Source organism: Drosophila sechellia, chromosome 2L (genome assembly GCF_004382195.2).
Source record: "Drosophila sechellia strain sech25 chromosome 2L, ASM438219v1, whole genome shotgun sequence".
In the NCBI taxonomy this organism is placed as follows: domain Eukaryota; kingdom Metazoa; phylum Arthropoda; class Insecta; order Diptera; family Drosophilidae; genus Drosophila; species Drosophila sechellia.
In genome coordinates, this window is record NC_045949.1 from 10,597,207 (window position 1) to 10,614,843 (window position 17,637).

Sequence of the window (17,637 nt, forward strand, 5' to 3'; positions counted from 1 at the left end):
GGAGGACCAGGAGCGGGAGCACCGCCAAAGGTCGCCACGTTAACGGTAAGTACTTACCTAGCGATTTGTTTAAAATTGAATTTACGTCTTGGCTTCTTGCCCTTGCTCTCGCCACGACCCTTCTTCCACACGTGGGTGCGCCAGGCGGGATCCTGGTACTCGAACGAGGGCTTCAGGTAGTACAGAGCCATCTCCTGATGGAACACCGGCGTTATGGAGCCCGACAGCGGCGGCACGATCCAAATCCAATCAGCGGGACACCCATTCCTGTGGAGAAACAGAGATGATTTCAGCAACGGCAAGCGATGTCCATTAATTGACGAGGGGGTGACTGAATCCTTTGGACTCATTTCCAGTATTTTTAGTGCCCCAAATGGCAGATTACCATTAACTAAGTTAATTGTGGCTGCCCCCGTCTGTCGTTGCCATAAAAATAGACACAAGGCTTATGGTTTTGATTTAGTGCTTGTAAAAGGAGACGATTTAGACTGGTTTGGGCATTCTAAAATAGCCCATTTAAACAAGGTTAAGGACATTTGTGAAATGGTAATGTACTCCTTATTTCGAAATCTAACTATACCAAAAAAGTAAACAAAGTAAAGCGCTTATTGCGCAACTGAAATGCGAACAATGTTATATTTATTTATAACTTCTACAAAAAGAAAAACTCCGCCCTTTTGTGCCAACGCCAATGAAATAAGTTTGACAAATTGTGCGGCATTTATGTGTCTCGCGAGCACTTTACATAAACGCTGGCGACAGCAAATTGGAAGCGATAAATTTACTTTCGCACCTGCAAAAGAGTTTTCCGTGCGATTTTCCCCGCGGCCGTGGTAAAGTCAAATAAAACACGTTACGCCATAAACATGCGGTTGGGATATGGATATATGTATATGCGGAGGTGTCATAAATGCCAACCCAGCCGGGTCATAAACAAACACACCGGATATAATCGCCGATCTGGGGGCTCACTCACCTGAGCTTGGACTCGTTCTCGAAATGCTTCATGAAGCTCTCGCTGGCCGTGTGGTGATCCACAATGGTCACGTTGCGACTCTGGTAGGAGTGGAGCACGGCGATGTTCATCTCCACCACGGCCTTGTCCTTCCACAAGGATGTGGGCGTACGGGTGTCCAGTTGCATCTTCAGCGCCACCGTCTGCGGTTAGTTAAAAATCAATTTCGTTACTGCCTAATCGCTCTAATCGAATAACTATGTCGATTTTCGTTTACTGTTCGGTTTTGCGGCCAGCATTTATTAATTACCACCTATGCTACTGTGGTGGCCAGGTCCAACAAGTGGCCCAAGCCTCTTGCCACTTGCCTCGTGCCACTTACCACTTGCGAGTTAGAAGCCACAACGTATGTCAATTATTAATTTGGCCACAGGCCATCGAATGTCACGAGTGGAGCTGATGCTTGCAAATGATTGACTTTGATGATGACAAATACCACAGGATAATGGGAAATGTTTGCCAAAGCGCACACATTTTACGCATAATAATAAGAACGAGCTATGTACCTTAATAAAAATAATTATCAGTAGAACTACAATAAATTTGATAGCTGTGATATCTGCAAAATTTGTCATACATTTTATATCATTTTTATAAAAAATTGTTATACTTAAAGACATATTTTGACTTCCTGGTTAAACAGAACATTTTAACTGCATTAAGTACTCAATTAATTAAGTGAAGTGGAAATAATATCATATATTTTTTATATTTTACATCAAGTTACATCCTCACATTGGCCTACCAATGCACCTGTGCACCTGTCGCAACATTTTGCTGTCATAAAATGGAACCCGATTTCCGGAGAAGTGCTAATGGCGTTTTCATGCTGCTGCAATCTAATTAGGCTGCTGAGATCGATCGAATTTTAAATGCATTGCCAGTGTATTTAGTTGCAGGTCAGAATCGAGCATAAAATTATTTTAATTTTCACTCCGTAATTATTGGCCAAGGCAACATTTTTCAGGACTTAAAGAGCCGGCGTTCTTAAGTGCTGTTAACCAGCTTACATCCACCGCCCAGCGGCACATAGCTGGTGGGTAAAAAGAATGTTGGCCCAGTAAAAAAAAGAGGGCTTTATGTGGAGACAGCTGGAATGATAAGGGGTAGTCCCCGTTTGCCGGGTGCTCTGCACATTATGCGGCCTTATAATGAAATAAGCGCCACATCGCGATACAGCGACAAAGACATCAAGGACATCGGACAAGGACAAGAGCAAGGACAATGTCACGGGGGAGTGGGAACAGTGGGGGGAGGCGGATATCAATACTAAAATTACCACAAATATACATGGTCGAATGTCTTTTTACTCCAACTTACCTCCAGCATATTGCGGCGATTTGTGTCGCATAAATTCCGGCTGCCAATCTCTGTCGACATGTACCAACCGCTGAATGTGGTGGCCGTAAACTGTATGCCGCCCACATCGAACAGCATACTGGATACGGCGGGCAGGGCGTACCATCGCAGTCCCAGATCCGAGAACCATTCGAATCTGCAATGGGAGAGCAAAAGTATTGGGTGCTTTTATTTCGCCAGCTCGATTCATATGAGGAGATATGGCTAACTGGTGCGGGTGGTTGGGTCAGTGGCCACAGGCCGCGATTGTGGATGCAAATCCATTGGTTATACAAGCCATCAACCGACCAGCTGATGTACGTCGGACGTAATCCCGACGTGGCAACGACGACAAGCTAATTGAGTAGCTAAACACCATGGAGTCCCAACTGAACCGCCATAGTTCACATGCTTTCGAAACACATTTTATGCAGAATTATGCAGTTTAAAGAAGTTATAAAGTGACTCAATAATCCCCAAGAGATACATTACCTATAACTGAAATTTGTAATTGAATGCATAATAAAACAGATTTAATTAAAGAGTCACCATGTCACGTAAAAAAGCGCAAAGCCAACAGCATTAATCATATTTGCATGGATACTTTAGGTCATTTACAACGAACAGCTAATTAAATCATATAACTAAAAAGCATATAACCGTCGGATTATGAAATAGTTTAGCCTCGTTGAGTATTTAAGCTACCTTCCCTAGTTACAATAAGACACATTTGTTTAATAGACGCAGTCATGAAAGTCGGCCAACTACTAATTATACCACTATTTTTACTGCTGCTTGGCCATTCGATGGGCCAACTGAGGAGGACTCCCATCACTCGGAAGATCAACCAGAACAAGACCCATGCCAATGTGAAGGCGGAGAAGATCGTGCTGGCTGCCAAGTATTTTCTGGTGGACAGACAATCCTCACAAACGACACAGGTGCTGACCAACGGATTCAATCTGGAGTACACCATTCGGCTCTGCATCGGAACACCACCGCAGTGTTTTAATCTTTAGTTCGACACCGGATCATCCGACTTATGGGTGCCGAGTGCGAAGTGTCCAAGCACCAACGAAGCCTGCCAGAAGCACAATAAATACAACTCGAGTGCGTCCAGTTCCCACGTGGAGGATGGAAGAGGATTTAGCATACAGTACGGCTCAGGCAGCTTGACTGGATTTCTCTCCACGGGTACGGTGGACATCGATGGTATGGTAATCAGGAATCAGACTTTCGCCGAGGCCGTCGATGAACCAGGTTCAGCCTTTGTGAACACCATTTTTTACGGCATAATTGGAATGGCATTTGCGTCCATCTCCGGAGGAATCACCACTCCCTTTGACAACATCATCCGGCAAGGATTGGTCAAACATCCGGTGTTCTCCGTCTACCTCAGGCGCGATGGCACCTCACAGCTTGGCGGAGAAGTCATCTGGGGAGGAATAGATCGGAGCATCTACAGGGGTTGCATCAACTACGTTCCCGTATCGATGCCTGCCTATTGGCAATTTACGGCTAATTCGGTGAAAGTCCGGGACATCCTGCTGTGCAACGGATGCCAGGCCATAGCCGATACTGGTACATCGCTCTTCGCCGTTCCCCTGCGAGCCTATAGAGCGATCAATAAAGTGTTGAATGCCACCGATGCTGGAAATGGAGAAGCCTTTGTGGACTGCAGCAATCTCTGCAAACTGCCGAATGTTAATCTAAATATCGGTGGCACTACCTACACGCTAACCCCAAAGGATTACATCTACAAGATCCAGGCGGAAAACAATGAAATCCTGTGCCTATCCGGCTTCACCTACTTGCAGGGAAATTTACTATGGATTCTGGGAGACATTTTTCTAGGAAAGGTTTATACGATTTTCGATGTGGGCAAGGAGAGAATTGGTTTCGCCAAACTAAAGAAGCATTCAAGTTATAGTGCTTATGCCTCCAGTTATGTGAAAGAACCACCTAGCTATGGCATCGATTACTATTCCTACGGCGATGAATACTCCAGATTCTTTACCTGAGTCAAATATATTTAAACTCCAGACTAATCCACCTGCCTATTTGTCTCATAAACCTCATGTTTAAACACCTGTATTAAAAAAGATGCGTAAAACGTGTATCAAATATGTGCCGAGTTCTTTAATCTCTAATACTAAGAGAGAGTTGGATTTGTTTCCAAGTCAGCTTAAGTATGCCAACAGAACTCGTGGACGTCATTAACTTCCAGAAATGGAAAATTTCGTGGCTATTTGCAGTTAGACAATAAAAAATAGGAGAGCAGACAGAAGTTATTTAAATTTCGAACCCATTTCAAATCTATTCACAGTCGAATTTCAACCGCAGACATGAGACAGTTGTTAGTTTTATTGGTGCTTGTCGGGATTGGCCATTCCGTTGCCAAGTTGAATCGCGTCCAGCTCCAAGTGAACAAGAACTTCACCAAGACCCATGGCAGTGTTAAGGCCGAGAAGACCGTGTTGGCGTCCAAGTACTCCTTTTTGGCCGGGGACTCTTTCAGTGCCAGTTCCTCGAGTGCCACCGAAAACCTGCAGAACTCCATGAACAATGAGTACTACGGCGTGATTGCCATCGGAACCCCAAAGCAGAGATTCAACATTCTGTTCGACACGGGATCCGCCAATCTTTGGGTTCCAAGTGCCAGTTGCCCGGCTTCGAATACCGCCTGCCAGAGGCACAACAAATACAACTCGGCGGCATCCAGCACGTATGTGGCCAATGGTGAGGAGTTCGCCATCGAATATGGAACTGGCAGTCTGTCGGGTTTCCTGTCCACCGACACTGTGACCATAGCGGGAATCAGCATCCAGGATCAGACATTCGGCGAAGCACTCAGCGAGCCGGGTACAACCTTTGTGGATGCTCCCTTTGCTGGAATCCTCGGACTGGCCTTCAGTGCGATTGCCGTGGATGGAGTGACTCCGCCGTTCGACAACATGGTCTCCCAGGGACTGCTCGATGAGCCCGTTATCTCCTTCTACCTCAAGCGACAAGGAACCGCTGTGCGCGGTGGAGAACTGATCCTGGGCGGTATTGACTCGAGTCTTTATAGGGGAAGCCTCACCTATGTGCCCGTTTCCGTTCCTGCCTACTGGCAGTTCACGGTGAACACCATCAAGACCAATGGCATTTTGCTGTGCAACGGATGCCAGGCCATCGCCGATACGGGCACCTCCTTGATCGCAGTTCCACTGGCCGCCTACAGGAAGATCAATCGCCAGCTGGGCGCCACCGATAATGGCGGCGGTGAGGCATTCGTGCGGTGCGGTCGAGTCTCATCCCTGCCCAAGGTTAACCTGAATATCGGTGGCACTGTTTTCACCCTGGCACCCAGGGATTACATTGTCAAGGTGACGCAGTATGGACAAACCTACTGCATGTCCGCCTTCACCTACATGGAGGGTCTAAGCTTCTGGATTCTGGGTGATGTGTTCATTGGCAAGTTCTACACGGTGTTCGACAAGGGCAACGAAAGGATTGGTTTCGCCAGGGTGGCGGATTATTAACAATTTTTTACCCGAAAAATAAATAACTTAACAAATACATGCAATACATAAAAACCAACTTAGAGTATTCCTGTGGTCAACCTGATTTCGTTTTGAGTAGACCTTACAATGTATGAAAGTAAGTTTTGAGTAAATCAGAAATCTGAGCGATAGTAAATTGTGGTAATAGCCCCCATATGGATGCATCTTTATACTCACTTGGGATGGGTCAGCGGCACTTCCAGTATCAATTCGGGCGGGTAATCAAAGTAGTCCGGATCGTGACCATTGGCCGAGACCACCAATGGTAGTATGTCCCACTCGCTGCCCTTGCTCTTCCAGCCCAGCTTGGTGCAGACCTGATGGATGGAGGAGCGATGGGATTGGACATCAAACAAATGTGATTCGGAATCGAAAATCAGCATAAGGCCAGCGGGCAGGCGGTGGCATATATAAAAGTGACATGTGTAAAAATAAATGGGGATACTTTGGGGCTCGGTTTTTTTTTATATGCAAATACATCAATGTGGGCATGGGTGTGTGGACTACGGATTGACTGAAACCATGGATCGCAGTGTGCCCCAACCGCTCGGCGGAAACATCTGCTACCGTATTTGTGCTCGTATTTATTGACAGCTTTGTTGTTTGTTCGGTTTTTGCGTATTTAAAAAGAGATTTATTACAACGAGTTATGTAGCTATAGAGTGAACTTGCCGCCCACATTGTTGTTGTGGGCTTTTGGGGCTTTTCCAACTTGTTGGTTCGACAAAAGGTCGCCACATGGGCAATTGGGTGGGTCAAAAGGGCAGCGGAGGCTCGGATTTAAAGGCAAAGGCAGTTGATGCGTGTAAATATCGCGAAGGCTGTGGAAAAAACATATACATATTTATGCATGTATGATATGTAAATTGATAGCTGGATTGCGCGGAACCATGTGAATAAATAAGAGCTGTTTGATGGCATTGTAAATATTTTCGAACCGTGTCTATAACTTTGCGTTCAAATCAACAGAAAATGAAAAGTCAAAATAAATTAGAACTACTAATTCACCTCTGTAAACTCCACGTTCATGGGATCACCAATGATTTTCCCATCCGCCTGCTTGTAGCCGGCATAAGATATTAGCTGGTTGTTCCAAATGCGATAATCATGCTTGGCATCTGTGCGTTGTGGAAATATCGTGATGGCCGATCTGAAATATGAAATCAATTTACTTTAAACAAGGCAGCCGCAAAACAATTTGTGTACTCAAAACGTTAAAGTTCGCCAAAGTTGAATGAAACTTTCGAAAACAGCCAAAAGCGCTTTGCGTCCTAATGTGCGTTCAAGTCAAAAGTGCAACACCAAGCGAATCGAATGGGGAAGTTGAAAGGGATGTTGCCTGAAATATTCATGGCATCAAATTGGCAACAGCCCTCCTTACTTTCACCCTCTCTCAATTCAGCCAATTAGCGGGCCAAAGCCATAATTTGGCAATCACTTTTCGCAAACATTCCACTGACGCCTGCCACGTAGCGAGTAGATTATTTGAAAATATCGAAATTGTGTGCGCCAAAGAGCATGGGAAAATATTAATAATTATGTGCAGCTCCAAACGATTAGAGGTATTCCAAAATTGTCCGTTCGGCCTAATTGCCATAAGCTGGCAATTACGTTTTGCAGGAATATCAAAAATTGCATTCCTAATTGCGAGTGTTAATTGTTCAATCGAAATATTTTGGCCAATATATAATTATATTTTTAAAGTGTGCAAGTTCTATGAGTATATTTTCCTTTAAATTCAAAGTCTGCACTCACATTTTCTTAGAAAAACAATGAATAAATATTTAATTGAGCCAACACTTGACCGACAAATTCAATTACCTCAGGTTGCCTTTATTTGTTGCATATTTAATGTGATTGCAAATGGCTTCAAACATGCCACTTGTTGTTGTCACATACCGACAGTCAAAGACCTGCAAAATACAGTGTATAAATAATAGAAATATCAGCTTGACAATAACGAATCACTTTTCCGAGGAACATTTATAAATTTTCACCTCGAGGGGTGAAAAAAAAACGCGATTCCCGCCGAGCTAAAATTACCTAAAATATTCAAATGCTTGTAGCTGGAAACTAGAAAAAATCAACAGCACTTGCAGACAGAAAACTAAAAGTGTAAACAATTGTTTTTTCATGAATTTTAGTTGCCCGCCCACAGACACACATATATATTCCCTTTTTTTATTCGCCTCGTCCAACGGGGCGGATGATAAATGTGACATAAATTTCTGTGTAACTTCTATATTTGTTTTATTTGCGGCATGGGGTCGCATAAGAGAGTTGTTCGCAACTTGTTCACACACCGAAACCCTTTTTCAATTATTTCGCTTCAATGAATTTTTTGCCATATTTCTGTTTAAGTGTCGAACTCGCACACCCTTAATTTTGCCTCTGTTATCTGGCTCCATACAATTGTTTTCTTTTTTTTCACACCTGTTTTGTGGGTTTCCGTGTGTTTTTGGGTCTATGCCAGGTTGAAGTGCCTACAGTTGGCTTTATGGGATTTCTATGTTTAAGCCACTCGAAACTGAAATTCATTCTCGGCCAAGGAAAGCCCTTTTCATTCGATTTTCTGCTGTGTTGGATTTTGTTAGGTTTTTTTCTGTGTCGTAGGGTGTACTACGATGTACAACGAGTTTCCTAATTAAGTTTGCAAAGCGCACAAAACAGAACCCTTTTTAAGTGCTTATGCCACACATACTTCATTTAATTTAAAACGAAGTTCTCCCCATTTTTTTGTCTCGCCGAGTGGTATTGGATAGCTATGGAAAACTTTTTACATGTAATCAAAAGTCAGCGCTAAAAATGAAATTAACAGGGAAAATATTTATAGTATCTGTTTGTTATAAGTTTTAGTTAAACATAACATTTGAAAACTATGTGAATATGGTGATGTTATTATGTGTTAACTCATCATTTCCATATGTTTGTTATGAATAGATTTATTTAATTTGAAAGCAGAATACGACACTGACATTCGTCTGCGAATGCAAAGTACATTTGTTTGGCGCTGAAAGTGACTACCTGTCTTTGGAAATCAGATTTGCCTTCTCGAGTTCTCGCCTAACAAACACACGTAAATCATTCAGGCGGAAATGCAAATCGGTTTACACTTTGCTATGCACACACACGCAGAGTGTGTGCCATTTGGTGTGCCAACTAGTGATCATTATAATTTGTATACGAGTATGTAGATTTCGGGTGAATCATGTGAATATCATGGCGCCTCGGGCGCCATTTCTTTTTCGAGTAAATTAAAATTTACGAGAATTTGCATTTCAAATTTCAGCTTTGTCTCTGTATATTTCCATTTTGACTCGGCTCTGCGCCTTGAAACACGCATAAATCTAGAATAATGTGGCCCAGACAAAAGGCACATCATACATACTATATATTCGTCTGTGATTTGTGCTCTGACAAATTTGGCTGACTATTCCAGCGGGTGTATTGCCCATATAATTTTTGTTGGAATTGCATACGTTTAAGCCTAATGTGGCCTGATGAATTGTTGTCATATTTTGTGGCTGATGAAAGCTGATTTCGAGTTTCTGCATGACCTCTTCGGTCATGAATCACTGATAAATCCATCTAATCCTTATGAATTACGCCTGTGTGTAGCTTTGCCAAATAAAACATAAAGACGTTTATCTGATATATGGCAGTTGCCATACGTTTTTCTTAAAATAATTTCGATTCATAACACATAAATCAGCATTCGTAGCACCCACCTGCAACTTGGACCATTGTATTCGGCCAATGCAACGTGAAGAATTGCGCCAGGCCAATTTGGCACCATAAATTAGCTCCGTTTCGGTTAGCTGATAGTGTCCAGTGGTCTCAATGCTCTGGCGCACCTGTTTCCACCGCGTCTCGTGGGCGGTGGATGATGTACTGCTCTCGAGATAGGAAGTAAGTTATGTTTAATTTAAGTATAATATATCAAACGTATACTTATTATATCTAAAGTGTTATTTGTTTTATATGTTATGTAATCGAAAGCTCACCGCTTTATCGATGTAAAGTACTGCTCCAGGAAGTCCTTGGCGTGTTCCAGAATGAGATCGGGTTTCCTGGCCTCCACCGCCGCATTGCCAATGTTCATAATGCTGCTCGTACAGGTGGCCTTCGAGCAGGAAAGAATCTGATGGGAATAGAAAAGCGAGTGCAAATAATAAGTCATCAAGTCGGAATGAATACACTTTGTGCCCCATGTTTTGACAGCTTTTAATTAAACAAGTGTAATTGCTCATTTTGGTAATTAAATTTTTATTGGCATTTGCTCTGCAGCGACAAATTTGCCATGGAAGGGGCAGTCGGAAAAGCGAACTGGTGACAGTTGAGAAACAAGTGGAGAGTAACAATGGTACGAAAATTAAATTGATAAGAAAGATGAGGAAAGGCAAAGGTCCTTTTGGAATCCGCCCCAGTTTAGTGAGCTGCGTTTAAAAAGCATTTCACCGTCAATTGCGGATGTCGCTTTTCCTCCACGTCGTTTTCCTCGCGCGCTTTTCCTCAACTTAGCTTGGTTTGTTTTCTTTTTTATGATGCGTGTCGTTGTAATTTTCATTTCCTCCACTCCCGCAGCTCACCTCGGATTCCTGCCAGCAGAGCACTTTCCTCCACCTTTCGTCTTCTCAGTTTATTTGCCCGACGGTTTAATTTACTCAACGCCACGACTTCAGTCTGTCTGTCTATTGCTGCCTGGAAAAGCAGCCGCAATCCGCCCAAGACACCCGCGGTCATAATTAGTTTGTTTTTCCAGGCAGTTGAGCCCTTGGAATTGGCTTGGCAAAGTGTGGCATAAAAACTGCTCAAGTGTCGCAAGTGTCTAACTAAAAAATTTCATGCGGCTATGCTCGCTACAATTACGTCAATCATACGCAGCGTATGCCGCGGTAAAAGCAGCTTCTTGCGGCTTACGAGCAAGTTTAGAGGGTAAGAATGGTAAAGGACACATTAACTGCTGAAATAAAGGAGCGATTCAGGGCATTAAACTGTAAAGTGAATAGATATAAATTAAGCCAATTAAAGAACCGTTGAGTAACTCGTTGAAAAGTCAATTTGAATGGAAAATCATTTTCAGAAAAGTCCTAAATAGAATCTAAAAAGGATCTGCTGGTTTTCTATGTAAAATGTATTAAAATAGATATTAATATAGAAAGATTTTTAAGTGTGATTCTTTCCCTTTTCATAACTCTTTAGTGCTATTCCCTTTTGAATATAAAATACTTAGTAAAATAAGTAGTAAATGGTGGATTTGCATAGTTGCATCCTACAATAACTGAAAAATCTGAATCGGTTGTTAAAATGTAATACCTTTCGAACATCCTGGCGTTGAACCAGTTCTTGAGGCAATAAAAGTGGTAGGTAGCTAGTAAAAGTGGTAATGACAGTAAAAGTTGAAAAGCAATACCCGTCAAAGTATCACAGTTGGCAAAATGTCGGAATGGGGAAATTCAAAGGATTAGTTTGTGAACGTACTTCAATGTTGAGCTGCGATTTCCACAAAGGCACATTAATTTTAGAACTCTCTTGTTTGCAACCGCTTCGCCCACAATAAAATGCAGTTGCAACTTAAAGGCAAACCACATACTTTGCCTTGTATGCACATGGCAAAAATGCAATTCCTCCTGCCTCGCTCCCTTCGGCCCGCCCACATAAACTTTGCCAATTTTCACTCAGCTGCACAAGACAAATTTATGCACAATGCAAAGAGCCACCGAGCCCGGGAACCGAAAACATCACCCAAAAACCAGCGACACACATGACGCAAGTACGTTAGTTAGTTAGCAACTGGAAGGAGTTATTATCCTAATAAGCCGGAATCGGGCGCGGAATGCGCCTGATTAAGTAACTAAATTATTACTTTTCCGTGGGCGAGCAGCTCGTAAGCTAAACAAGACGCCATAAAAGCGCCGGCTTTTCATTTTCATTTCCATCTGTAGCGATGAAATGAATTTTTTTTGCTTGGTGGGGGGGAATGCAAATAATTGCCAGCGCGGGACTGGTTAGCACTCAAAGTTGTCCAAAATTGTTTTATGTAAATATAAACAGGAGGAGGTGGAGCGGCATTTGCAGCGGAACCGGAAATTGTTGCAGCTGCCGAAATAAATACGAAGGAAACGCTGGCAGGATTTCCCGCCCGCCCACACACACACACACACAGGCGAGCAGCTTAAAGTTTGGCGTGTAAGTTTGGTTTTCCTTTGGCCACGTGCCGCCCAACTCCACTGGGTGGCATCTCCGCGAGAAACTGCACTTTCTCCAGAAGAGGAGCAGCACTTGCCCGCCGAAAATGGTTATTTTTTCGCGTCTCCTCGTGTTTGCAGCAGAATTATGCCCTGCGGCACGGGAAAGTGAAATAAGTGCTGCCGTTTTCACTCGCCTTGGGGCATGTTTTCCTAGACAACAACGAATTGTGGATGCCCTCGCAGGGATGGCACTGAATAAAAGAGCGAACATCTAAAGCGGATTGCATTTATGCGCTTTTAGTTAGCAAACTGACATTACTCATACTGTATATCCCCTCAAAAAATCAATGGTTAAACATTAAGTAGAAATATGCTTATTTAAAAGTTATATGCATGCGTAGGTGTTCCCAACTTTTTATGCGAAATGTCAACAAAAAGTTAACCACAAGTCAGCCAATAAAAAAAGTTATTGGCAACACGACAAGTGCTCTCACCGAAACATCCGAAAAAAAAAAAACATTTTCCAGCCAATTGAATTTCCGGCCAAGCCATTGCCATAAGTTTCCCTAGACGCTAGTTTTCTTCCGGAGCAGAAACATAACCATGAAGAAATTCAAATATTAACTGCATTCTGCGGCAGTTAAGTTTGTTTTGCCACTTTTTGGCCCACCTTTTGGCCATGAAATTTAAATTGTACGGCAACTGGCACACGAATTAAGTGAAAATGCTGTCAGTGGTAATGAAAAATGCAACGAAAATATTTGCCCAAAGTTTCGGTAGTCGAGTGCATGATATAAACAGAGCTGAGTAGCAAAGTCACTCATGAGGAGTTGAAGCCAACAATCCAGGATACGGATTAACCGAAAAGTGTGCGGCAGTAAAGTTTCATTAACTCGTAAGGATTAAATACCCTTTTCACATGCTCAAGTTACAAAATCCCGAGTGTTAAATGGCACGATGTAAGCTTAATGTTTGCAACTTAAATTGCCGGTCCATCGTTTAAGCGGAGCTCCATTATAATTACCTGGGTGTCGGAAGTGGGGGATCCTTGGGAGCAATTTGCATGTTGTTGCATGGAGTGCTTAAATAAAATGGCACAGTGGCTCATATAAATTTGTGCATTGCATAATTTTCGAGCGCATTAAAACGGCGGCGGAAGGGAAATGAAACTTGATTGTGAGAAAGGATTCGTTTCGCCATTTCCGCTGTTGGCGTTGATGCTGACTTAATTAGCATAGAAAGTGTAGCTGCAGCTGCAACTGTCACTCTGGACTTTTGGGTGTGCCGCACTAATTGGGGTTAGGTGTCCCAACTTTAAGCCGACTTCTCACACCGCCGCTTATGCAATTTGCACTTTGCTCCTGCCGCCTCCACTCGACTAAATGAGCTTCGAACCAATGGAGCGGCGGTGGCTGAATCCGTTTTGGCCAACTGAGTGTTCGGCCAAATTAAATTATGCAGATTGTGGCGGCAACATTGCTGAAAGGTATCCAAAGACATTTGCCTAATGAGCACAGCGAGTTTTCAGCACTGACAGTTACAAGTAGTTGAATTTGAGTCAACAACAATTAAAAGACTTTCCTTTAACACACAAGTTTATTTTGCACTTCACAAATACCTCATTTCTATAATAAGCTAAAAGAATTTTGTCTTATTTTTGGAATTGCTATGAAAAGTAGTGATGGCTTTCCCCATTATTAATTGTTTTCAGCTGGGAAGATAGAAAGCTTAACCCGCCCAATTTTGTCGTTCGTAATAGCTCAACATTTTCAGAAAAAAAGCGAACCACATTCACCACATTAGCCCAAAAATAGTATATAATTTAACACCCACAAGGCAAGGAAAAAATGTAGAAAAATGATCCAACTTCGTGCCACTTTATTACGATGGGAAAAGTTTTGTGGATGGGTACCAAAAAAAAAAAAAAAAAGGAGCAGCAGCAGGGTCCTTTATTTAATCCGCCATCCAGCCTGGGCACGCATTCTGCCAACTTTTGCATAACAAAACTGCTGTAAAACGCTCCAATTGCAAACAAAGCGACTGGAGCCACGCACACACATATGCAGGCTGCACCCACACAGTCACACACAAACGCACGGAAAAAGGAAGAAACAGGCAGTCATACAAACAATTACATGGCAGGCTAACATTAAAGGAACTCCTGCAAGTATGCAATGTTTCTTGCGCTCGTTGGCCAACTCACTTTTAACGCATTCCACTGGCTGAAACTTCCTGCTCTTAGCCCGAGAATTGTTTTACTGCCCTTTTATGGCACACTCGCTCGTGCATGGAGCGGCAGTGGCTTCTTCTTGGCCACGTGCACTGGCTAATTATAGCCAAGATGCCCACTCCCGACCTGCAAATCCTGGACGTGACTCACCTCGCGACCCTTGCAGTGCAGCGTGTCGTAGACCTCCGGCCTGCCCTCGATGTTCTTCAGTCGCATCGGCTTGCGCATCAGCAGACTGCGTCCCTCGTCGTCCAGGTGCATAAAGCTGCAATTGGGAAAGTGATTTCAGATGCAGTTGTGGGTGGAAAGTGCGGTAAAGTAAGTGCCAAGCCAGCGAATCTGAGCGCCATTTGGCCACTAAGCTTCGCACATTAATCGCGCAATTTGTCTAGCCGCTGGGTGGTCCTTTCTCTTAGTCTACTCATCTTGGAGTAATTAAATATGAAAAATATTATTAAAAAATATTTTTTTTTTTGTTACTACTATTGGTTACTACTGGATTTTTGGTTACTACTATTATAACTTATTGGCAACTTTTAGTTAAAGTAATTTTAAAAGCACAGGAACATTTTACTTAAAACGCTTTAAATGCAAGGAAAGGTAATAAATAAAATAATAATAATAAGAGTAGGCTACTCTTCTTCTACGTCTTCTATGCCTATGGCTAAATTGTTAAATTTAAAATACAATAGTTGAAATAAACGAAACCCAGGCAACCAAATGCATTTTGCCTAACTGCCTAGCAGTGAAATAGAAATGGTTTTCTTATTTTTGAAACTCAATTTCCAACCGGCAAATGCTATTTACCAGCATCACCTGCAAAACCCATCTAGTTCCTAAGCGCAACTAACTCAGCTTAGTCCTGCCGCCATCCTGTGGCTGCCCCAAACAATTTATCAGCCATGCCAGCAGTGGTGTGCTCCACATATCTGTGATAAATGCAATCCTTACCTGCCGGCACGCGACCGATAATCCTGTGACATCTTTCTGGGCTGCTGTTGGTTTTTCGGCGACGGCGATAGTTCCCGCGAACTTTTTCCGGACGCAGTGCCGCTGCCCGAGGGAGGGCATCCCGCACCCTGACCACCAACACCAACACCGCCACTCCCACTCCCGCTGCCACTGCCATCCAGTTCGACCACGATGCTGGTGTTGGTGCCACGCCGTTCGCGAATTGGAGGCGATGCTGTGGAGATACTGGCGCGCTTGTGGTGCCTCAATGGCGTGCCACTTGAAGATGGCAAGCCTGCTGCTCCTTGAGCTCCTTGCGCTCCACCCGGATGGTCCACTTCATGGCTGGGCGAGGAGTCACCGCCTCCGCCATTTGGATTGCCGCTCAAGAGCCCATTGCCATTCACCGTTGGCGTTGCTTGAGTTTTGATTTTTCTGCTATTTTGTTGCTGTGCCTGTGCCTTCTGTTGCTGCAGTTGCTGCTGCTGCTGCTGCTGCTGCTGCAGTTGCTGCTGTTGCTGCAGTTGCTGTTGCTGCTGCTGCTGTTGCGCATTTGTCGCACGTTTGATGGTCACGAATCGCAGGTTCTCAAATATCGATGTGAAATGCTGCGACATCTTGTCCGGGGAACGTGGAGCAGCTCCTCTGCGCTGATTGTTTGCCTCGTTGATTTAAAATGCAGCCAACAGGTGAACCACTTGGACAATTTACCCTCCAAGTTTTTGATTAAATTCTGCTCGCAAACTTTCTGCGGCTCTCTTTTTCGGGCCGCACTCAATTGCTTCACTGAGGATTGAAAAGTTTTCGAAAAGTTGTATTACTTCGCTTGGTCGGAACGGATAAAGGAACTTAAAAACATACTGGTGTAATGAGCGATTTAATGAACAAAATCGGCAGGATAAAGTTTGCTTTTGTTTTTAAGTATATGCATGACTTTAAATAGGCTATAATTATAATATGATTGAAGTGCAATAACTTGAACAAGACACTATTAATAACCACTTAAGAATAATCCTTAGTTGACTTATTTGATTGAATGTGTAGTGGATTCCCCCAGCTTGTGCACTTGTATGAAGCTATACCTCTGGCTTAAGGCTCCTCCCTCGAATGTCATCAGACATCCACTCAAAATGCCTGAGAGCGACGGAAGGAAAACAATAGATGGACAAAGGCTGGCTTTTAGCTACAAAAATAGACTTATGCACTCAAAGCCAGCCGGCCAGCTAATTGATTGATTGATAAGGCAAAGCAAAAGGGCATAAAGGCACGTACTGTATATGTGTGTGTGTGAGCCAATAGAAAAATAACACCCAGTAAAACAAAATAAACCAAAATTTGCGGTCATTATTTTGATTTGCCTAAGCAATTTTCCAAAGCCGTCATTAAACAAACAGCAAAAACAAGTGAGTACAAACAATGGGCGGGTAATTAGAAAGCGATAGCATTTCATTGGACATTCTGTGTGACTGAGTGCGGGAGTGCCCTCAAAGTGAATGATTCGGCATTTGATTTCGAATTTAAATGCGCGTGGGGGTGCCCATGGAACCTCCCCCAGGTCAGCAATGGTTAGCAGCTACCCATGTCAAATGCAGCCACAAGCGGAGGTTAATCAATGGCAGCGGCTCATCGGTTTCGCATTTCATGTGGCCCAAGTGCACAATAGCCACCTGTCCATTACCGATGCTCGAAAAAGGATAATTCACACACGGTTTTAATCAGAGTTATCCTTTCAAAGTCACACACCTCATTTCATTAGCCAAACTCTCTTTAAATAGCTATTAAGTAGGTATGACCAATTATATATGTCTTTATTATTTTTGAGTAGAGTGCATCTATAGGCTTAAAGCTTACAAAAACCTATTCCTGCTTTTAAATTAAATAAGATTTAATTAAATCTTCTGTTGTGCCAAACTTTGCTTTGCAAGTCAGCTTAACTGATGCGTCATCTTTAAAATTTGCACATTTTTTCAGGCGCTTAGAGGTCAGACAAGTGCTCCCCCAACAAATGAACGAGCCGCGAATGGAAATGGGTTTTCTTTTAAAGGAAAGTAAAAGGGAAACACCAGCTGGTAAAGAAAAACAGCGTGAAAATTGGCTGCCGAATGAATGATTAAACCCCTTTGAGCGCACAAACCAAAGGGCTCAGCAGATGTTGTCTGCAACTTTTGCAACTCTAATCAGGAGCCCCCACTTCGCCACACTTCTCGTTGAAGGTGAAGGTTAAGCGGAGTGTATAAATAGGCCAGGTGCCGGTTCACCCACCAAATTAAAGGTAAACTAATTGAATTTTTATAGAGCGGCAGGGACTTCGTCACTTTTTGATTAAGAAAATTTATTACGCGGAGGCGTCTGGTTTTGTGGTTTGCA

The 17,637-nt window shown here is 43.2% G+C and overlaps 3 protein-coding genes across 3 annotated transcripts in view; 2 read left to right on the top strand and 1 right to left on the bottom strand.

Annotated features, from left to right (window-relative positions):
• The window catches only part of LOC6612066 (nitric oxide synthase), a 33,047-nt gene that overhangs the window by 11,663 nt on the left and 3,747 nt on the right, over positions 1–17,637 (bottom strand). Inside the window, exons 2-11 of the mRNA XM_032713966.1 lie at positions 15,271–16,056; positions 14,470–14,584; positions 9,903–10,039; positions 9,627–9,789; positions 7,720–7,811; positions 6,907–7,048; positions 6,076–6,215; positions 2,336–2,510; positions 977–1,158; positions 58–267 (exon numbers count right to left, since the gene is read on the bottom strand). Of these exons, the coding sequence (XP_032569857.1) occupies positions 58–267; positions 977–1,158; positions 2,336–2,510; positions 6,076–6,215; positions 6,907–7,048; positions 7,720–7,811; positions 9,627–9,789; positions 9,903–10,039; positions 14,470–14,584; positions 15,271–15,887 (1,973 nt within the window). The 5' untranslated portion in view covers positions 15,888–16,056. The remainder of the gene's footprint in view (positions 1–57; positions 268–976; positions 1,159–2,335; positions 2,511–6,075; positions 6,216–6,906; positions 7,049–7,719; positions 7,812–9,626; positions 9,790–9,902; positions 10,040–14,469; positions 14,585–15,270; positions 16,057–17,637) is intronic.
• Positions 3,103–4,374, top strand: LOC6612067 (lysosomal aspartic protease). The gene is given in 1 exon segment (XM_032713967.1): positions 3,103–4,374. A coding segment is annotated over 1 exon segment (1,272 nt).
• LOC6612068 (lysosomal aspartic protease) lies at positions 4,670–5,935 on the top strand. Its single transcript, XM_002036549.2, has one exon. The coding sequence runs from the start codon at positions 4,699–4,701 to the stop codon at positions 5,875–5,877; it is 1,179 nt and encodes a 392-aa protein (XP_002036585.1). The 5' UTR covers positions 4,670–4,698; the 3' UTR covers positions 5,878–5,935.